This window comes from Balaenoptera musculus, chromosome 9 (assembly GCF_009873245.2).
Source record: "Balaenoptera musculus isolate JJ_BM4_2016_0621 chromosome 9, mBalMus1.pri.v3, whole genome shotgun sequence".
Lineage (NCBI taxonomy): Eukaryota > Metazoa > Chordata > Mammalia > Artiodactyla > Balaenopteridae > Balaenoptera > Balaenoptera musculus.
This window is the reverse complement of record NC_045793.1, coordinates 27,910,467-27,930,622: the sequence shown is the minus strand read 5'-3', so window position 1 is coordinate 27,930,622 and position 20,156 is coordinate 27,910,467. Positions and strand designations below refer to the sequence as shown.

Below are 20,156 nucleotides of genomic sequence, written 5' to 3'. Positions count from 1 at the left end.
ATGAGATCTCCTTATGTTGTGGTGTAAACACACCAGGGTGGTTGGATAGAACTCAAAGAAAGAAATATGATTTGAGAAAGGGTTTATAATAGGGAATTATAAGGAAGAATAAAAAATAAAAATAATGCCATAAACATTGAAGAATTAAAAAAAAAAGTCAGAAGTTAATTTCTGTCAAAAAGGTACTATTGGATAAAATACACTGGAATTGAAGTGCTTAAGAAAACACAAGAAAAAATGATCTGAAGTTGAATGGGTAAAATGCAACTTCCTAAGTTATTTAAAATTAGTTGGATAAATCACCAAAATTAATGTATAGGCAAGGAAATAAAAAGAATGATCAAAGCATCTTTTTCATATCAAATCCCTCCAAATGCTTTTATTGTTATAGCTAGAGCTTTGCATTGTTTACAATCAGAGAAGGCCTATTACCTTACAGCATATTTTTCCACTTGTAATAAATAATGTAGTGGTATTGTGCACTGCCTTTTGTGGTGCATAATAACACTAATCAATTTCTTTAGGCCTATCTTCTGTGTTCCTACTGAACATCTCCTAAACCGTTAACCACTGTTAGTTTTCCTTTACCATAGATAATTAAACAACCTATAATTAGTTCTTAATATCCGCATGTCAGCATAAAGTGGTAACTTAAAGCTCTGGCTGATGGTGTTTACTTCAACTACAAAAAATAAAACCTCTCTTATTTCCTGAAAAGGTCTTTTTCTTGCCATGTTGCAGAAAAGCATACCATTTTCTCAAATAACTTTATAAAAAAATGATCTTTGTAATAAAATCAACTCAGATGTTACCTTGTTTAGGAAGCCATGCCAGATTTCTTATAGTCAGAATCAATGTACATCTTCTTTCTTTTCCAAAGAACTTTATTCATTTTTTTTTAATTTGAGTAATGGTTTTGGATAGCTGCTACATCAACATAATACAAAATCCCAACAGAAGTTTCCTCCCCCCCAAATCTCATCCTACCCCTGCCGTTTCTCTCCCTCAGCCACAAGTTCCTCTTCCTGTAGGCAAGTAATGTAATCAAGTATTCTTCCAGAGATATTCCTTAGTGCACAGATCACATATTTACACATATATATTACATATATACACATACTTTTATATATATATATATATGTTTCCCTTTCTCAGAAAAATAATGGCAGCATTCTATATATATCTAGCTTTTTAAGAATTTTAAGTATATGTACAGACACATACATAAAACAAATATATACCTTAAAGAATAATTATGATATCTGGTGAATATCCATATCAACATGGAGAGGCAACCTCATTCTTTGTTACAGCTGCATAGTATTCCATTGTGTGGAAAGCCATGGTTTATTTCACCAGTCCCTTAATGACAGACATTTGTTTCCAACTTGGAAATGATAGGCAATGCTGCAATGAATAACACAGAAGCAGAATTTCCAGGTGAAAGGTTTTGTGCATTTGTCATTCAGATAAAAATTTTCAGCCTTCTGTTTCCACCAGGAATGCACCATCATTCTTTATTCTTTCTTCATTACAGGGAGTTTGGAGCCAGTGCTTGCACATTTCATCTTGCTCAAATTTCCTACCTTGCTAAAATATGTATGCTCGTACAGAGGAATGGGTGCTGTTAACAAAACCAGGACAACCCTAGATTCCAAGCCATTCCTGTCAGGACAAAGGCAGAAATTGAAATTAAGACATGCTTACTTAAGAGAAAACAATGTGACCTGGCCACAACGTTTTTCCTCTCAAGTGCCTGCCCTGCCACTCCAGTCTGTACCCTGACATTCAGATCTGGTATCTAGAGAACCCAGATCAAACTCTCCTATTTAAATATCCTTGTAGTCCTTAAGCCTGAGGTTTGGCCTCACCACCACCCACCCCCAGCTTCCTAGTTTCTGTCTGCTTACCTTGCCTGGTATCCCAGCTCTTCTGGTCAATGGCTTGGGTCATATTATGGGAGTAGAGGGTGTTTTAAGTTATAATCTTGACTATGGACATTGAAAAAAACCTTAGTAACATTTCACAGACCACTAGATGGTTTTACAGTTCAAAAACTTCAAGTAGAAAACTGAGGATTCAAATCAACCTAATGTTATTTTAAGGAGCTTAGTTAAAAATGGTTTGACAGAGGGAACATTTTATTCAAAATGTGGTTCTAAGACTTTGTGTGCTTTTCCTAGAAGCTGTTGATCTTGGCTGCAAGAAATTTCAAGTCCTAAAGGAGAAGTAATACTTTCTGACAAAGTATATACGCTTATGTAAAGACAATTATATTCTCTTTCAGGTTTTTAAAATGCTCTTGCTTCATAAAAATGTGGCCTTTTCACACTGAAGAGTGAATTTCCCATTAGCACAAGCAACACTGAAATAGTCATTTTTCTATACTTACAAAACTTAAGCTCATTTTTCGGAAGGGAAGCCGTTTTGTACAAACAAGATAGTCCAGTAGTTTCTAAATTTGTTCAGAGGAGGGACATCGGTGTTCTTTGATTATGACGTGAAATAGAGTTATAACAAAATTTAGTACCTAATGATGAATTGTGAAACTTAGACAAATCTTATCATATAGTATATTATATTGTAAACCAATAGGCATCAAGTTTTTAAGAAAAGTGTATGGGAAAAACTCTATCCATTAAAATATATTTTTTCTTCTGCTGGAACACTTAGGGCCAGCTTTTACAATATTGATATTTCATGAGAGAAGAACTTAAGAACCATCAGGATAAGACATTGATTAACAGTCAGACTAAGGTAATAACATGCTTCAGATAAAAAAATGGAAGCCTATTATTGGCCTTTTCTCTAATAAGCTTTTATGAGAAAGAAGGTTAACAATTATTTCTACAGAGTTGAGTTGAACTCAGCAGCTCTGCTCTATTTTCCATTCTGATAAATATTTATGCATATATATTTATTATTGGCAACAAAATATCACTTCAGTCAGTACTTTCCTTAAAGGTTTGGAAATAGAATATTGCGTTTTTAAATTTCCAATAAAAATGGGGATAATGACCTTCAGGATACCTTTTTAAACTCTTGTGGATTTAGGGGAAGACACTTGGAGTCTTAAAGGTTTTGAAAACAAATCCCAATATCATGAAAAAAAAGAAACAGAAGAGTTGTAGACTTGGAAAATTAATTCCTTCCACTAATACATTAATATTAAGAGATGAACGTGTATGTTTTTGGGGAATACTCCCCAAAGTATTCCCTCTAATCTTAAAGATTAGTATGAATCACCATGCTGTATGAAAAAAAAAAACTACATTGTATATAACAGAAGTTTAGAGTTGCAATCAAAATTAAAACAAAACTAGTAGGATTAATTTATAGATTTATAATCTTATTATTTTTCTGTGTTGGTGATTATTGAAAATATTGTGAAGTTCTTCTAAATAACTGGATCGTGCCACTGTTATCTCTGTCCTGGATTATGACAAGAGCCTCCTTACAGGCTTCCTGCTGCTTCTTTCTTGTGCCCTTTCACTTTCAGTCTTGCCTCAACATAGCAGCCTAAGGAATCCAGTTAAGCCCAAATCAGACAGTGTCATTCTTCTCTCCAGACTCTCTTAACTCCTTCCCATCTCACTTAGAGTGAAAGCCATAGCTCCAACAAGGCCCTACAAGACCTTCTCTCTTACCTCTCTGTCCCTTTTACTTAGTAACTGGCTTCTTTGAAGTTCCTTAAACATGGCAGGCATGTGCCTGCCACAGGGCCTTTGCACCTGCTTTCCCCCCATGCTTCCCCAGACATCCTCCAGCCTTACTCTTCATCTTCTTACTCAGGTCACTTCTTTGCAGGTTACTGAGGCCTTCCCATCCAAAATGAATCCTTGCTTAATTCTTTTCTTTGTTGTTACCACCATCCAATGTACTGTATATTTTACTCACCTTGTTTATTGTCTGTCTCCCCTGAAAGGATTTAAGCTCTGTGAGGGCAGGTGTTTATGTCTGTTTTGCTCACTACTGTATTCCTAGTACTTGGAATGGGAGCCTGATGTGTAGAAGGTGCTCAATACCTTTGCTATCACCCAGGTGCCAATTCCCCAAAGACCACCAGGAACACACCTGCAGTTCCATGAGTTGGGTAATGACATGTTGCAACAAAGGAAGACACACACTACAGGGAGCTGTGAGGTGTTCCCGTAAGATGGTGTCAGAAAGAACCTGTTACAGAATTTAGGTTTAGTTGGGTGATTTGGCAGAGGGTCTGAGAAAACAGGGATTTTCTCCAGATTGGATGTGGTCAGAAAGCCGGGGCATTCCTATGTTGGGTAAAGAACAGAAGTCAGTCATTTAGCAAGAGAGGGATGCTTGGTGTTCTGTGGGTAGCACAGTGATCTTCGTTTTATTTCTGCTCAGACACAATGAAAAAGTGGCCTTGTTTTATCTCATGTTATTATAGTCTGAGAATAAACTTGAGGTTGGCATTCTGTGAGATTGTTTATGTCTAATAGGAGAATAACATGGCCTGGCTGTGAGTGCTGTCAGCTTCTGAAATCGGGGTGGGGGGGTGATTTTTTTTAATGCATCACAAGCAAGTAAACTTTGGGGAGGAAGGAGTGAGAGGGGAAATAGGAATAAGCAGGGAACAGAGACTTCTCTGCAGACTCTTGTATCTGTACATGAAGGGCCTCCTTCCCCAAGGGGACCCCTTGTCTTCCTCACCATCCTTCACCATCAGGAGGGGTAGCTGTACTGCGTGAGGTCTGAGGCCTGCTTGATGGAAGGCCGTCCCCAACTTCCTGTTGTTGGTGTCACGTTCTCTGCTCAGTGGGTGAAGAAGTCCAGAAATGTGAAGCCAAGGTCCAAGCAGTGGTGGCCAAGCCTTCCTCACTGTGGCTCTTGCTTCCACCAGGGGAGGTTCTGAGGAGAAAGCTGCTTCCCTTTACCATCTGGCTTTCACGGATGTGTCACTTTGCTGGGAATCATTTATCCAGGGCCCTTCAAAATGTCTTCATGGAAGTTTCCCAGTTGGAGGAAGGGAACTAGTCCTTCACACATGTTCTCAGAACAAACCTAAGAAGAGAAAACTGGGTGATAAAATTTAGGGGAAAAATCCAGATTGAACTCCTCACCATCCCCACCCCCAATATCCTGCCAATTCTTCCTAAAATCCCACTAATTCGAGATTTGTTTAAAAAAGCAAAACTTCCTGGAAAGATTATGAGAGTGGGGAAGGGAAAAAGACAAGGAAAGTGCTACTGGTGACTCATGGTTAAGTGTGGATAATTCACAGATTGTTATGCTGTGACAACTAGTCAAGATACAGGTAGAGCTTGGCAGTGGGGATTTTGATGGCCTGGGTAGGATGAGAGAAAGGGGTTTAGAGGGATTCTGAAGCCAATGGCAGGCCTGGGGAGGTTCCCTGGTGAAGGAACTTTAGAGGGTGGGAGAAGCACACAGCTAATGATAGCACAGCGGGAGCAGGGGACTGAAAAGATTGTCTGGGAGGTGCAGAGCGAGGGACTCTCCTCCCAGCAAGCCGTGCTTAACTAGGAGAGTGACAGAGGGGGCACCAGTGCCGTGACAAACCTGCGTGGGAAGCAGAAACCCAAGGCATACAGCAAACAGAAGACACAGGCACTGGATTTTCCTTGTTTATTTTGCCTGTACTCGTTGTGTACCCGCGCATTTTATCAGGAGCTCTGCCTGCCGCCTGCCCTGGAAAGTGCGCCTACCATTTACTGGAGAAAGGAGAATAACAATGTTCCAGGATAGGAGAAAAGAACCACTTGGTAACTTTGTAGTAAATGAACGAGGACTTTCTGTGGCAGTGATGAGGAGGCTGACCAAAAGGGAAACAATAATCAGTGGAAAACTATGTTTTGAATAAAACCCAAAGCAGGAAGTGTTCTGGGAGAATAGATTTTTTTTGTATACATACGTAGCCTTCTCTAACGTAAACTGAATTTTAAATTCAAAGAAAAAATGTTTTTCTATGAATGAACACCTTATGCACATCCATTTTTCTTACCCTGAGGCAGAATATGATAAAAACATTCAAAGATAAGAGGCGGTTTTGAGGACCACAATTCTTATTGTACTCATAAAATTATACTCCCTTGAAAATACTGTTCTCTTCAAACCATAATTTATACGTTCAGTATATTTCATGTTACTAAGTAATCTTACTCATCTTTGCATTGTGGAAGGATACAGATATTTATTCTGTGAATGGATGAAGAAAAATATCTACCCTCCATAGCCTTAAAAACTGGTATTTTGTGTATATCCCAAACTGATATTTTATGTATAACTTAGGACTTCTTAATGTCGTTGAATAAAGTTTTACAGATTACTTATAATTTTTGTTTACCTCTGTGTCCTAGGCCTGAGAAATGCTGTAAGGTTTGCCTGGTGACACCTGGTGGTTAAAAATGATAATTACATACAACACGCTGCCCACAGTGATCAACTTTGCTGGAGGAAATACTCACAAGCCACAGATTGCATGGAAAGCGTCTCTGTCAGTTAGAGTTCCTGTTTGTAAGCAACCAAAACAAAACCTCTCTGACCTGCGCAGAAGAGTGCTGTTCCGTGAGGACAAAGCTGCCACTTCACATCAACACCATGGGTACCAGACTGTGGGCGCCCTGATAGGCACTGCCACTCCCGGAATTTCTGGAATTTCTGTTATCACTGGCACCACCACCTTTTAGCCACTTTGATTCCCAAGATCTCAATTCAAAGTCTAGAGTGGGCTGCATCTAATTGTCCTGGCCATGGTCACATACCAGTACCCTAGCGGCAAGGAAGCCTGGGAAGGCAACCAGACATTTGGCTTATTGAATGAAATAAGAAAAAGGTATTACAAAATTAAATGAGATAAATATGTATTCAGGAAGTAAGCACAGAGCTTGGGATTTGATGAGTTTTCCAAAATGGTAGTGAATACTATTTTACATCTTTATTTGATCGTGAGCTTTTTTGAGGGCAAGGACCACATCTTATGCATTTTGTATTCTGGACACAGCATCTGATGCTCCATGAATGTTTGTTGAGTTGCATTGCTTCCCCCTGAATAGAAGTTAGGTCACCGCACTCACTTCTATCTCAATTTATTTATAGGGATCTTTAAGACCTTTAAATAAAATGTACTTAAAGATGTAAATAGATAACAACTATAATAATATCCAGCCAACATTTGAGTCTTTTTCCTCAAAATTATCACTAACAGAAAATTAAATCTCTCCTCAGGTCTTCCAGAGTGCATTAAAGCAGGAGAGAAGATTTTTATCTTATCATGAAACCGTTATCTGAAGGACAACTAAGGTTTTGTGTTGTTCAACCAATACATCTCACATCATGGCTGCTCATACTTTTCATTCTGAAGTCTATCTCTTCCCTAAAACCTGCCCAACTTCCAATTTATCAAAGGAAACCTTTTATAGCTGCCTGGAATGCTCCAACAGATCAGTGCTTGATAAAATATAATTTAAAACTAAATTTGAAAATGTTTCAGGTGATTGGAAGTCCACTGGCCAGGGCCAGGGGGCAAAATGTCACTATATTTTATGTCAACAGATTGGGATACTATCCATGGTATACATCCCAGGGAGTTCCCATTAATGGGGGTCTCCCCCAGAACATAAGTTTGCAGGTACATCTGGAAAAAGCTGACCAAGATATTAATTATTACATCCCTTCTGAAGATTTCAGTGGACTTGCTGTTATAGACTGGGAATATTGGCGACCCCAGTGGGCCAGGAATTGGAACACAAAAGACGTCTACAGACAGAAATCAAGAAAACTTATTTCTGAGATGCAAGAGAATGTATCAGCTGCTGATATTGAATATTTAGCCAAAGCAACCTTTGAAGAGTGTGCAAAAGCTTTCATGAAGGAAACCATCGAACTGGGAATTAAGAGCAGACCCAAGGGCATTTGGGGTTACTATTTATATCCTGATTGCCACAATTATAATGTTTATGCCCCAAACTATACTGGGTCATGCCCAGAAGAAGAAGTTTTGAGGAACAATGAGCTCTCTTGGCTCTGGAACAGCAGTGCTGCTTTATATCCTTCTATCGGTGTCAGGAAATCTCTTGGAGACAGCGAAAACATTTTGCGTTTCTCGCAATTTCGGGTGCATGAATCCATGAGGATCTCCACCATGACATCCCATGATTATGCTCTGCCTGTGTTCGTCTATACAAGGTTAGGCTACAGAGACCAACCTTTATTTTTTCTTTCTAAGGTAAGAAAGATACCCCTTGACAAAGATAAGGAGATTTCCTCTTATCTCTAAGAGAGACATTTCTTTGCTAATTATGTTCTTTAAAGAATTCCAGAATAGTGGTCCATTAGATAGGAGCATAATTCTTCCTCTGAGTAGTCATCCACTCAGATTCTTCATTTGTACAGGCTGAATTTTGATTATCTCATTTATTACTTGTCTTTCAAGGGACAAAGTAAGGAGGGAAGGGGTTAAAGTGCAATGTCAGCAACTACTTCCCGCTCCCCAACTTTGATTGTGTTCCCTTACAGCTGGTCTCTTGTGAAGGTTACTGACACAATGGGGGTGAACAGGTTGGGAAATCAGAGAAACTGTTTAAAATGGAGTCATTTGCTCATACGTGTAGAAGTACAATTGTAGACATTTCTGCTGCTGGCCTCATCGTTAAAAATCTTAAGAGGAAAAAGTCTTTTCTTTTTAAGGCACAATAGCAGGTTTTATAAAAGATATAAGGGAGGCACAACAACATGAATATACTCAGAAATACCTAAGATAGTAAATTTTATGTGTTTTTTTCACACAATTAAAAATAATTTTTTAAGGAATAAGGGAGTTACAAATCTGCTAAAAGTAGGTGACCCCTATAGATTTAGCCATCTGGTTTATTCTTGACTCTATGACCACAATTAATGGAAAGTTGGTAAGAGTGGTGTGAGTTTCTAAATTCAAGAGTAAATTCATCACTAGTAGATGGTTTCATAACTCTAGGTTAAAACTTACATATAGAAGTTTTATTCTGTTTGTTTTACTTAAGTCATATATGCAGCCAAAGACCTCACACAAACTGTGAGTGTAGCTTTTAAGATAGATGAACTTTCAGCCCAATTTTCTCTCCCTTACTTTCCCTTTACTACTCTAGTCACTGAAATGGAACCTTGTAGAGATAAAAATTTCAAAGAAGATGCTACTCTAATCTTTGGACTTGGATAATTATGTGTGATTATGAGAAGACTTGAGCCTTGTTCAGACCTTCACATTTGTGATGCAGAGGTATTTTAAGATATTGCTGCACACTAGGGGGTTGATCACCTTTCTTTTTTCTCCACCATAACAAGTTTCAATTTGCCAGCATGTATCAAAATATAAAGACGTTCTGAGTATGAAGCATCCAAAGGAGACTCAGGAAACACCCCAGTGAGGACTCTACCGTGAGCAGTAGGTATCTGTGGAGCAGACAGAGAGGAGAGCTTACACTTCAGAGGGAGAAATGACACAAATACATCAGGATTTGGTCAATGCTGTGCCTCTGACACCACTGATGAGATGAGTAAAGACAAAAATTCTCTCTTGTGAACTGATATTAATACTACCCAGAAAAATCAGCAACAACTGATTGAGAATGGTAGGAAACTAACACTATTTGGAAGGTGTAAAAAAGTTATCTACATCTTTATAAAATAGTCTTGACTCTAGAATTGAAAGTTAAATACCACCTTCCTCTGTGAAACTTCTTTTGCTTTTCTATGTTTGGCTCAAACAAGTTCCTTTCTTTAGTGATAACAAATTACTTTTGGCAGAAAGAAACAAACTTTAAAGGACAAAGTGTTCATTTCAATAGATTAGTTTAAACGACTGGTACCTTCTGCACATTCTGCAAGCCAACGGTAAGCTCCTTCTTGAACAGCTACAGCCTCAGAACCATTTCTGTTCCCTCTAAGGGAAGAAGGAACAACAGTTAGGGTCTCACCTAGAAACAATTTTTCTTTGTTAGTCCCGTGGTATCATTCTGTAACCTTTCTGAATGGCAAGGCATTTCCACATGTTTTGAACCATCAAACCACCATTTTATTCCATCCTCAATAAAAACCTGCCCACAAGCTTCTTAAAATGTGATATTCACTTATACCAAATTGTAAATACTAGTAGTGGCTTCCATTTCTGCCTTCCCAAAGATATCTGCATTTTAAAATGTTTGTGTGTGTACACACATATAATTAGGATTAGAAAAACAACTTACCAATAAGTACCAAATCTCTTAACCTCTCCAGACCTCAGTGCCTCATTGTCTTAATCTACAAAATGGCACAATATTACCTGCCCTATCTACTTAGGAGAAATATTATGAAAATCAAATAAGAAGTTAAAAATGAAAATTGAAAGCACTACAGAAATATATGTGGTATAGATAACACTTTTTAACAAGTATCAGAGTCTTAAACTTGAAAGGGGAATATGTAAGAATGAAATTTCAGTCGGCAGCCATAGCTTGGGGGAATCACATGCGGGCTGTAAAGCCTCATTTCACACAGTAGATTGCCTATACCACATATATAAATGCAATTTAGATATTGTTGATACTATGCTTTTAAAAAATAATGAAAGGAGGGCTTCCCTGGTGGCGCAGTGGTTGAGAATCTGCCTGCCAATTCAGGGGGCACGGGTTCGAGCCCTAGTGTGGGAAGATCCCACATGCCGCGGAGCAACTAGGCCCGTGAGCCACAATTACTGAGCCTGCACGTCTGGAGCCTGTGCTCCGCAACAGGAGAGGCCGCGATAGTGAGGGGCCCGCGCACCGCGATGAAGAGTGGCCCCCACTTGCCGCAACTAGAGGAAGCCCTCGCACAGAAACGAAGACCCAACACAGCCATAAATAAATAAATTAATTAATTAAAAAAAATAATAATGAAAGGGATTCTCTTGACTATAGATTTAAAGATGTTTTCCCCTGTAATTAATTAATATTCCCTCTGATAACACACAAAGGGAGCACATTAGTGATGGTCCAGCTCCCCGCAATGGGCTCCTGACTTACATGCACTGTGGTAAAGCTTCAGGGACTGAAACCCAAGTGTAAAGAATGAGTCCTCCGGGTGTCCCTACTCTTAACTTCCAAAACCTTGATTTGAGCCAAGAATCATGGGTAGGGCAAGACTGCCTTACACCAGGCTGGGACCTGGAAGATGTGTTGCTATTACATCAGGTGCTCTTCCTTTATTTCTCCTTTCATGTGGCTTATGCACTCAGGTGGTCCCAATTTACTTTTAGAGACATCTTACCTGTGACTTCCCTCACTGAGAAGTGCCCCTGCTTTTTTGGCCCCCCAAGCATAGCTGTTCTGTGATTCATTCAGCACCCTGCTCTCAGCTAGGTGACGGTGGGCTAATTTGTTAGAGGAATTTGCCTAAATATCTGCTAGTGACTCCTTACCTCTAGTCAACACATGCTAGAAGACTTGCCACTTTGAATCAGTCCCAATAAACTCTCTTTGATAATGACGCTAAAGGACACATTGGAAAGAAACGAACAAACATTCCCTCCTGATATCAATCTCAGAAGCTGTGGCTTTCACCACAAACATCTGTAGTTTCCGTACTTACTGAATATGGATCAATAACCTGTAAATACAAAATGTGGATGCTCTGTCTCCTTCCTCCCTCTGATGACAAAGCCTTAACCCAAAGGAATTCATGGGAGAGCTCCAGTTTCCAGCTGAGCATATAAGAAACTTGGAAGTTGCAGCTCAGTCCTAATAAGTAAAAAGCTAAACAAACTGAAAAATCAACTCTTCTTAGATTAATAAGAGAAGTGTGGACACATAGGGCAAATTGCTGCCCTCAAAATTGGAGAGACAGACGGGTGAAAACAGAGAATCACAACTTACCAGATTGGAAACCCACGAGCAGAAACCTCTGTGGGAACCACTGCCAGAGTAGGGAAACCTGAACCGTAACTGGGAAACTGCTCAGCGTCGACAAGTCTGAGAGATTAAAATTCCATGGGGACCCAGTCATGGGGGCTGGGGGAGCACATTTTTGTGAGTTTTACCTCCAGGAGCTCACCAGGTCCTCACAGTGAATATTGGAGAAAACCTCCCCTCATGCATCTAGCAGGCAAAGGGGAAAAGGAACCATTTTGAGTACTCTAGAGCATGCTGTTCTGAACAAGGTCCACCCTCTGGAGAAACTGTTTAACCACAGCCAAACCTGCTGAGGTTTTATCAGAGCCTAACTGATCTGTGGAAAAGGAAATACTCAACTCTAGCTGGCTCTAGTTTTCCACTTGGAAGAAGGGAGATACCCATCTCTAGACCCATCTAGGCAGCCTGTCCCACCTAAGGGGGTGGAGGGAACAACTGAGAAGCAGTTGTGAGGTTCACAGTCCAGAGGAAAAGGCTCACTAAGACTGAGACCTAATCATAGGGCTGTAGAACCCTTCCATTCCCCCTACACCTTACTAGAATATTACTAAAGGCCTATTTACAGAAGTTCCTTTTATCCAGTATGAGCTATCTGCCGATTGAGAAAAATTAAATCATGCCTAGCTATCAAGAGAAAAATTACAAGACATACTAAAAGGCAAAAACACAACTTGCAGAGTCAGAGCTAGACTCAGATATAGCATGGATGTTGACTATCAGACCAGGAATTTAAAACAACTATGATATGCTAAGGGCTCTAATGGATAAAGTGGAATGAATGCAAGAACAGATGGACAATGTAAGCAGAGAGATGGAAGTTCTAAGAAAGAACCAAAAAGAAATGCTAGAGATCAAAAACACTGTAACAGAAATGAAGGATGTCTTTGGTGGACTTATTTTTAGACTAGACACAGCTGAAGAAAGAATCTCTGACCTTGAAGATATCTCAATAGAAGCCTCCACAACTGAAAAGCAAATTAGACTGAAAAAAAAAACAAAACAAAAACAAAACGCAGAACAGAATAACCAAGAACTGTGAGAGAGCTAAGAAAGGTGTAACATACACATAATAGGAATTCATGGAAGAACATTAGGGAATTTTGCCCCTCTGATCACATCATGTGACTATCGCATCTCTATATTCAGGAAAGTTTCAAAGTGAGTGGAGGGAGGAGCTCTGCTCCCTTAGGTCTTTGTCAAAAGAGGCAATGGACCTGGACCCAGCAGAGTCCTCATTCTGGGCTCTGCATGGCTAGCTCCTCCTCTTTCCGGTATTCCTATATCATGGATAATTCTCAAAACCATTTCACTTACACCATCTCATTTGAGCCTCACAAAAACTCCTCCCCTTCCTGTCATGTCAGCTCTGACCTGTTCGGTTGACACCATGGTCCTGGGAAATGGAAATAGATGTGGACCTGAAAAGAAATTAGTTTAAACCAAAATCTCTTCTTTATTTGAGAATTACCAGAAAGTTGCCCAGAAAAAAAAACAAAAACAAAAACAAACTTTAAAAACTGAGATTGTAAAACCTTCATTTTAGTGAACTATAAAAGTGTCAGGTGAGGAGATTTCTCTCTCAAGCACGGGTATTAATATAAAGTGCCCAAGGCAAAATACAGTTTAAAGTCTGCTTTTAATTTCCACCAAATTGCCCAATTACATTTCCAGCTACAGCTGATGGAAATTAATCCTTGGAGTAAAAGGTGAATGCTTATTATTCGAAAGAGTGGGGGAATATATTATAATTTAAGAAACTTATTTAGGGCTTCTCTGGTGGCGCAGTGGTTGAGAATCCGCCTGCCAATGCAGGGGACACAGGTTCGAGCCCTGGTCCGGGAAGATCCCACATGCCGCAGAGCAACTAAGCCCGTGAGTCACAACTACTGAGCCTTGTGCTCTACAGCTCACGAGCCACAACTACTGAGCCCATGTGCCGCAGCTACTGAAGCCCGTGCGCCTAGAGCCCGTGCTCTGCAACAAGAGAAGCCACCGCAATAAGAAGCCTGCGCACCTCAACGAAGAGTAGCCCTGGCTCGCCGCAACTAGAGAAAGCCCACGTGCAGAAACGAAGACCCAACGCAGCCATAAGTAAATAAATAAATAAATAAATTTATTTAAAAAAAAAAAAGAAACTTATTTAGAAAATCAACTGCAGAAACTTTATTTAGGAAACCAACTGCACACGTTCAACTTTTAATTTCCCTCTGAAATGACCTAGATTCATGTTAATCTTTAAACACTAAAACAGTAATCCTTTAGGATTACAAAACCAAAATTCTCCCTGCTGAAATTTTGTTTTCATCTATCTTAACCATATTGAGAAAAATCCCGGCAGCCTTACCGTGACTGGAGGAATCATAAATAAAGCCCATTAAATCAGGTACTTTAAAATTAAATACAAATAATTTCAGGGACCAAATATAAGGGCTGGATCAAATCGGATCCTGCGGGGCCCTTAACACTGTGTTCATTTGCCTATCCTGGGAAACCAAATGACACAAAACCCCTCCAAGTCACTGCAGAGGCAAAGTTCTCAGGAGAGTGTTGCATACGGGGAAGGGAACTTGGCTAAGATGAATGCAAGGCAGTCGTCACATTTAGAGAAGGAAAACTGGATTCTGTTTCCAGGTCATATACTCATAGCTGGTTTGTGTGTATATACTCCTAGTTAACTTCAATTAAACAACTTTTGGTGGCTATTTACAGGCTAATTGTTTAAAAGTAATGTCCTGTTTGGCAAAATATAAGTTTAAAAAATATGTATTTAATATGTTTTGATATGATTATAGAGTGAAATGTCTGAGCCCCGGTTCATTTAACATTTGCTGTACTCTAAGAAATTGGAGAATAGTTTCATGTATTATATTGAATTTAGCCTCCAATCCTAATCCCTGGCAGGTTGTTCATATTCAAATGAATATAGTGTAATGAACTGTCTTCATTCTAGCAAGATCTAATCAGTACTATTGGAGAAAGTGCTGCCTTGGGAGCTGCGGGCATTGTTATCTGGGGAGACATGAATTTGACTTCATCTGAGGTAAGACAGTACCTTGGCGTTATAGTTAATATTACAATATTTACATTATTTGCTCTGTTTTCCTATAGAACTTACTCTAATCAGAGCTCTCAGGTCTCCCATAGTAAACCTGCTTTAGAATTAAAGTCCACATCAGCACCTGATACATAGAAGGAGCTCCATAAAGATGAACTTTTGTTAAGATAGTAATCATAATACTGACGATTGTTGAATATTTACTATATGCTAGGATTGTGCTAAGTGCCTTTTTGTTTCGGATTTGCTCACTTCCTGATCATAATAACCCTTATGAGGTAGGGACTAGCATCCTCATTTATAGATGAGGAAACAAGAAAGGAAATCTAACTAGGGTAACAGTTAGTTAGGTTAGCTAGTGGTGGAGCTGGCACTAACCACAGATGGCATGACCTTGGAGCCCTTGCATTTAGCCATTACATAAAATGTATGACATCATATTTTGAGACGTGGAATCAGATGGTAATTTTTAATATACATATCGAACTTATTTTTCTTCTATGGAGAAATTAGCTGAAAATTAATAGCATTTAAAATAAGAGTTATGTCTCTTCAAATTTCTTCCAGCTCAAATACTATCTACTCCAAGAAGTCTTCCTAGTTTTCCCCAATCCATATTAATCACAATCTCTTCTGTATTTCCAGATGTTGTTTGTTTATATCCCTATAGTGTAATGCATTTTGCCTTGAATTATAATACTTGTATCCTCAATGCTTTTATTTATTTATTTATTTATTTATTTATTTATTTATTTATTGCTGTGTTGGGTCTTTGTTGCTGCATACAGGTTTTCCCTAGTTGCGGCGAGTGGGGGCTACTCTTCGTTGTGGTGCACGGGCTTCTCATTGCGGTGGCTTCTCTTGTTGCAGAGCACGGGCTCTAGGCACATGGGCTTCAGTAGTTGTGGCTCACAGGCTCTAGAGCTCAGGTTCAGTAGTTGTGGCGCATGAACTTAGTTGTTCTGCGGCATGTGGGATCTTCCCGGACCAGGGCTTGAACCCGTGCCCCCTGCACTGGCAGGCGGATTCTTAACCACTCTGCAACCAGGGAAGCCCTCAATGCTTTTTGTTAAATTGAATTTTTTGCAAGTTCATGGTGATCTGATATTATTCTTAGAATTTCACAGGCTCAATTTGTTGCTACCAAGACATTGTTCATGAAACTATTTGTGACAATATAAAGTTAAAAGTGTCCTCTGTCCACATATGAGAATTAGGTAGAAACTGAGGATCAGTACCTGACTCTCCAGGTGTGCTACTTCCCCTCCAGCCCATGTGGCTCCTGAGAAGAGCATCATCAGGAAGCTGAGTGCACAACCAGGTGGCCTCTGTTTAGAACACACAATAGGAACCACACACAAATGACCTGGTCAGCCTTCCAGGCTTTCCTGTGTTTGAATTGTATAGAGGAGGCTAGATCGCAGGGCAGTCGGTATTTGAGCATAATAAACAGGAAAATCCAGAAGGCTCAGGTTGATGGTCAACAACACTTTGGTAGAACATGATGATTCAGGTTCTAACACAACCCTGAAAGGCACACACACCTGAAAGGTGGCCAAAGGACAGCAACTCTGGCACGATTTCTCAATCTGGGTTTGTTCCTCTTTTTCTCACACCCATTAACTTGGGATCTAGAAGGAAGAAATAAAGGGTGTAAACTGAAAGAAGGTAATGTCATATATGCTGAGACTGGGGCCCATTTGCAAGTTCAGATAGCCTATGGTAACATATTCTCCATCTCCTGTCACGACCACCTCTCATTTTTCTGGTCTGGGTCCCCTGTGTTACAGCACTTGAACCTAAGAGTTCATGGGCTGGAACCAAGCCATTAAGTTTCAATCAAGTCCAAAGAGTTGCCTTGTGGATCTAGATGCTCTAACCCTACCAGTACCAGAAAAAGCACTAAATCCCATTTGTTTCTACATTTCTAGGGCAACTGTACAAAGGTGAAGCAGTTTGTGAGTTCTGATTTAGGGAGCTACATAGTCAATGTGACCAGAGCCGCTGAGGTGTGCAGCTTTCACCTCTGCAGGAATAATGGGAGATGCGTAAGGAAGGTGTGGAAAACACCCGATTACCTTCACTTGAACCCTGCAAGTTACCACATAGAGGCCTCCGAAGATGGAGAATTTACTGTGAAAGGCAAAGCATCTGATACAGACCTGGCAGTGCTGGTGAAGAGATTCTCCTGTCATTGTTATCAGGGATACGAAGGGGCTGATTGCAGAGAAATGAGGACAGCCGATGGCTGCTCTGGGTTTTCCTCTTTTTCTGGCTCACTAATCACATTGTGTCTGCTGGTTTCCGCAGGTTATCAGAGCATTCATTTGTGAGATAATTGAGTTTAAAGGGAATTAAGTTTGGCCTCTAGAGTCGTCACTTAGGGAAGAGATGAAACTTACAACAATCTTTTTCTCATATGAAATCCATTGAGAGGTGTTGTAAGTAGACACGTGTGTCACTTAACATAAACAGGAAACGTATTACTTCATCTGGCCCCGATTTGGCTAAGAAACCAGATCCAGGAGTGAAATCAATGCACTCTTCTTCCTTACTGGAATGTTTAAGTTGTATTTAACCTAAAACGAATATATTTTAGTCTTCATATGAAGGTAGATACATAAAAGTATACATATAAATATTAAATTATTGATTTCAAAGACTGGTTTTCCAGCTAGCAACTTACTTAAGGACAGATTCCTATGCAGTTATCTGATTTAACAAATGGGGTCACCTCAGGGTGTGACCTGGTCTCCTGGTCCACCAAAGGGGACCAAATGCAGAATTCCTGTTCCAGCCTTAGGTTCAAACTTCTTCTTCAGGCTTCTTCTCCCTGCCTGGGCTCGATGAGTGCAGAACCAGTCGCTGATGTGACTTAACAGAAGGGCGCAGGAACTGAGGTAAGGGGAGCTGTAGTCACTGCAAAGACATCTATTCCAATATGGCGCCTCTCTATGAGTCCCTCCCTCACAGAGGCTGGTGATCTAAATACAGCAAAAGACTTCAGGATAGTACTCATGCTTGCCTAGGTTGACATTGCTCTAGATCTAGAAACTGGAGCCATGTTAATAAAAATGCAGTTGGTGTCTTTAGCAAGCAAAAATCATTACTAAAACATTTTTAAATAAATGATATTTAAGGGACCCAGAAGTGCTACTGGGAAGGAGTCCTACCAAGAAATATTTGATATTTTGGTCCCCAAATATGAGTTTTGAGTAGTGGTTTTAGAGTCAGTTTGAATCTGATTTGAATCATTGTTTCACTGTCCATCTGGTTGTGTGACTCTGGGCAAGTTATTCATATTCCCCATTTTCTCAAGTGAAATTTGTTAATATAATTCCTACCTCAGTGAATTATTCTGAGGAATAAATGGGATAACACAACCCATGCATACTTCAGCTATTAATACATGTTGCTAATCTTCAGTTATCTTCTCTTGATCACCAAAGTAATGGAGACACTTAGGATAAAACAGTCTCGGGCAATTTCCTCTTTCTGATATTATGTTCTATGTACAATCACTTATGCATGTGTTCTCTTGAGAGTCACTGTTTCAACTGATAGGATTTCCTTCTCCTGGAGATGATCTACTTAGAAGGTAAACTCAAGACAGGTATGATGCTATTACAGAAGGCATGTGAGTTGATTCAACCTCCCCCTCCGCCTCTTTTGTCTTTCTGTGACACATTTGCAATACAGGTGTGCCCATTTCAACTCTGGATCCCTGCTTGTCAGACGTTACTGACATTGTGAAAGTCTAATTTCTAAATGTAAAATACAAACAAAACTAAAAAATTTTTATAATACCATATAATACAGGTAGCATTATGTAGGTTAACTTTTTAAAATTTTTCATTATTTTATTTTTATATCAAAGATGATATAAATACACTATAGAAAATTTGTAAACAGAAAAAAATAATGGAAATCACCAATAATCTCTATAATATATACTGGTAACTCTTGGTGTATTTCTTTCTAGCCTTTCTTCTAAAGACTTTTTAAAAACATGGTTGTAAATAATAATATACACATATTTTTGCATCTTGTGTTTTTCACTTAACCATACATCATAAGTAGTTTTCATGTTATTTCATAGTCTTCATAAATATAATTTAAATAATTTTAAGGCCACATAATAGTCTATCAACTGGATGTAGCAAAACTTAATAGGAATTTTCCTTAAGTTTTGATTTTTAAGTATCAAGCTTCTACTATTTAGTCACCTCATCAGAGAAGACTTTCTGTATCATCTTCCTAATTCATTCATTCACTTATTAATCAATTTGTACATTAATCAATTTATTAAGCATTACTTCTTATCAGGCACTAAATATATCCTAGAGCAAAACAAAGAGCCTTACCTTCTTAGAACTCATATTCTTGCTGGGGGAGACAGACATTCAACATACAAATAAGCAATTTATATCAGATGTTAGATCTATAGGAAAAAATTAAGAGAGCAGAGTGGGGGAGGGTGGGATTTTTCATGTGTTGGGTCACTTTGAGCAGTTGCTGTTTGAATGATAGAGAGTTAGCTATGGGGATATTTGGGGGAAGGGTATTTCAGGCAAATGAATCAGCAAGTGCACATCTGGTAGTGGGCCTGGTGTATTCAAGGAAGACCACAGAGGGCACGAGGGCTGGACACGTCCCTTCACCATCAACTTCCTTGTTTATTCTCCGGTCTGTAGCATTTATCACCAACTGACATAGTATAGGTTAAATATTTGCTTATTTTCTGTCTTCTCTTACTGGAATGTAAACTAGGAAAATGAGGACTTCATTTTGTTCACTGCCAGAACACTACTTGGTACAGTGCCTGGCACATAGTAGGTGCCCAATAAATATTTTGAGTGAATGAATGAGTGATTCAGAAACCTGAATCAATAGAAGCTATAAGTTTGTTACAGGTTTTTTTTTTTTTAAACTCTGCACATTAATGAGAGAGTGATTGCAAAGTCATTGCCCAGCGTTATTGTTTTATTCTTACCCTAGTTCATTAGCCTCTGAAATCACATAGTTTAACTCCTCTGTGAAGAGCTGAGGCCTGAGGAGAATAAATCACTTGGCAAAGTCAAAGAGCCAGTTTGTAAAAGAGGCCAGTCTGGAAGCTGAGTTGCCGAGTTTTCTCTTCACCATAACTCTTGTCTCAATGGAATCCAAATATATTCATTCAGCTTTTGACCATGAATTTAATGCATTTTCTATTAATTTGG

The 20,156-nt window shown here is 39.2% G+C and overlaps 1 protein-coding gene across 1 annotated transcript; it reads left to right on the top strand.

The window, feature by feature from the left end:
* The first annotated feature begins 7,252 nt into the window (after positions 1–7,252).
* LOC118900454 (hyaluronidase-4) lies at positions 7,253–17,270 on the top strand. Its single transcript, XM_036862809.1, has 3 exons — positions 7,253–8,206; positions 14,833–14,922; positions 16,869–17,270. Exons 1-3 carry the CDS (start codon positions 7,253–7,255, stop codon positions 17,268–17,270), a joined length of 1,446 nt encoding a protein of 481 aa, XP_036718704.1.
* The last annotated feature ends 2,886 nt before the right edge of the window (positions 17,271–20,156 follow it).

What these genes read in the sequence shown, in the direction of transcription:
- LOC118900454 (XM_036862809.1), top strand. Translation starts at nt 7,253, where the DNA reads ATGAAACCGTTATCTGAAGGACAACTAAGGTTTTGTGTTGTTCAACCA. An exon ending in CTTTATTTTTTCTTTCTAAG is followed by an intron (nt 8,207 to 14,832) that starts GTAAGAAAGATA and finishes TCTTCATTCTAG; the next exon opens with CAAGATCTAATCAGTACTAT. An exon ending in TGAATTTGACTTCATCTGAG is followed by an intron (nt 14,923 to 16,868) that starts GTAAGACAGTAC and finishes CTACATTTCTAG; the next exon opens with GGCAACTGTACAAAGGTGAA.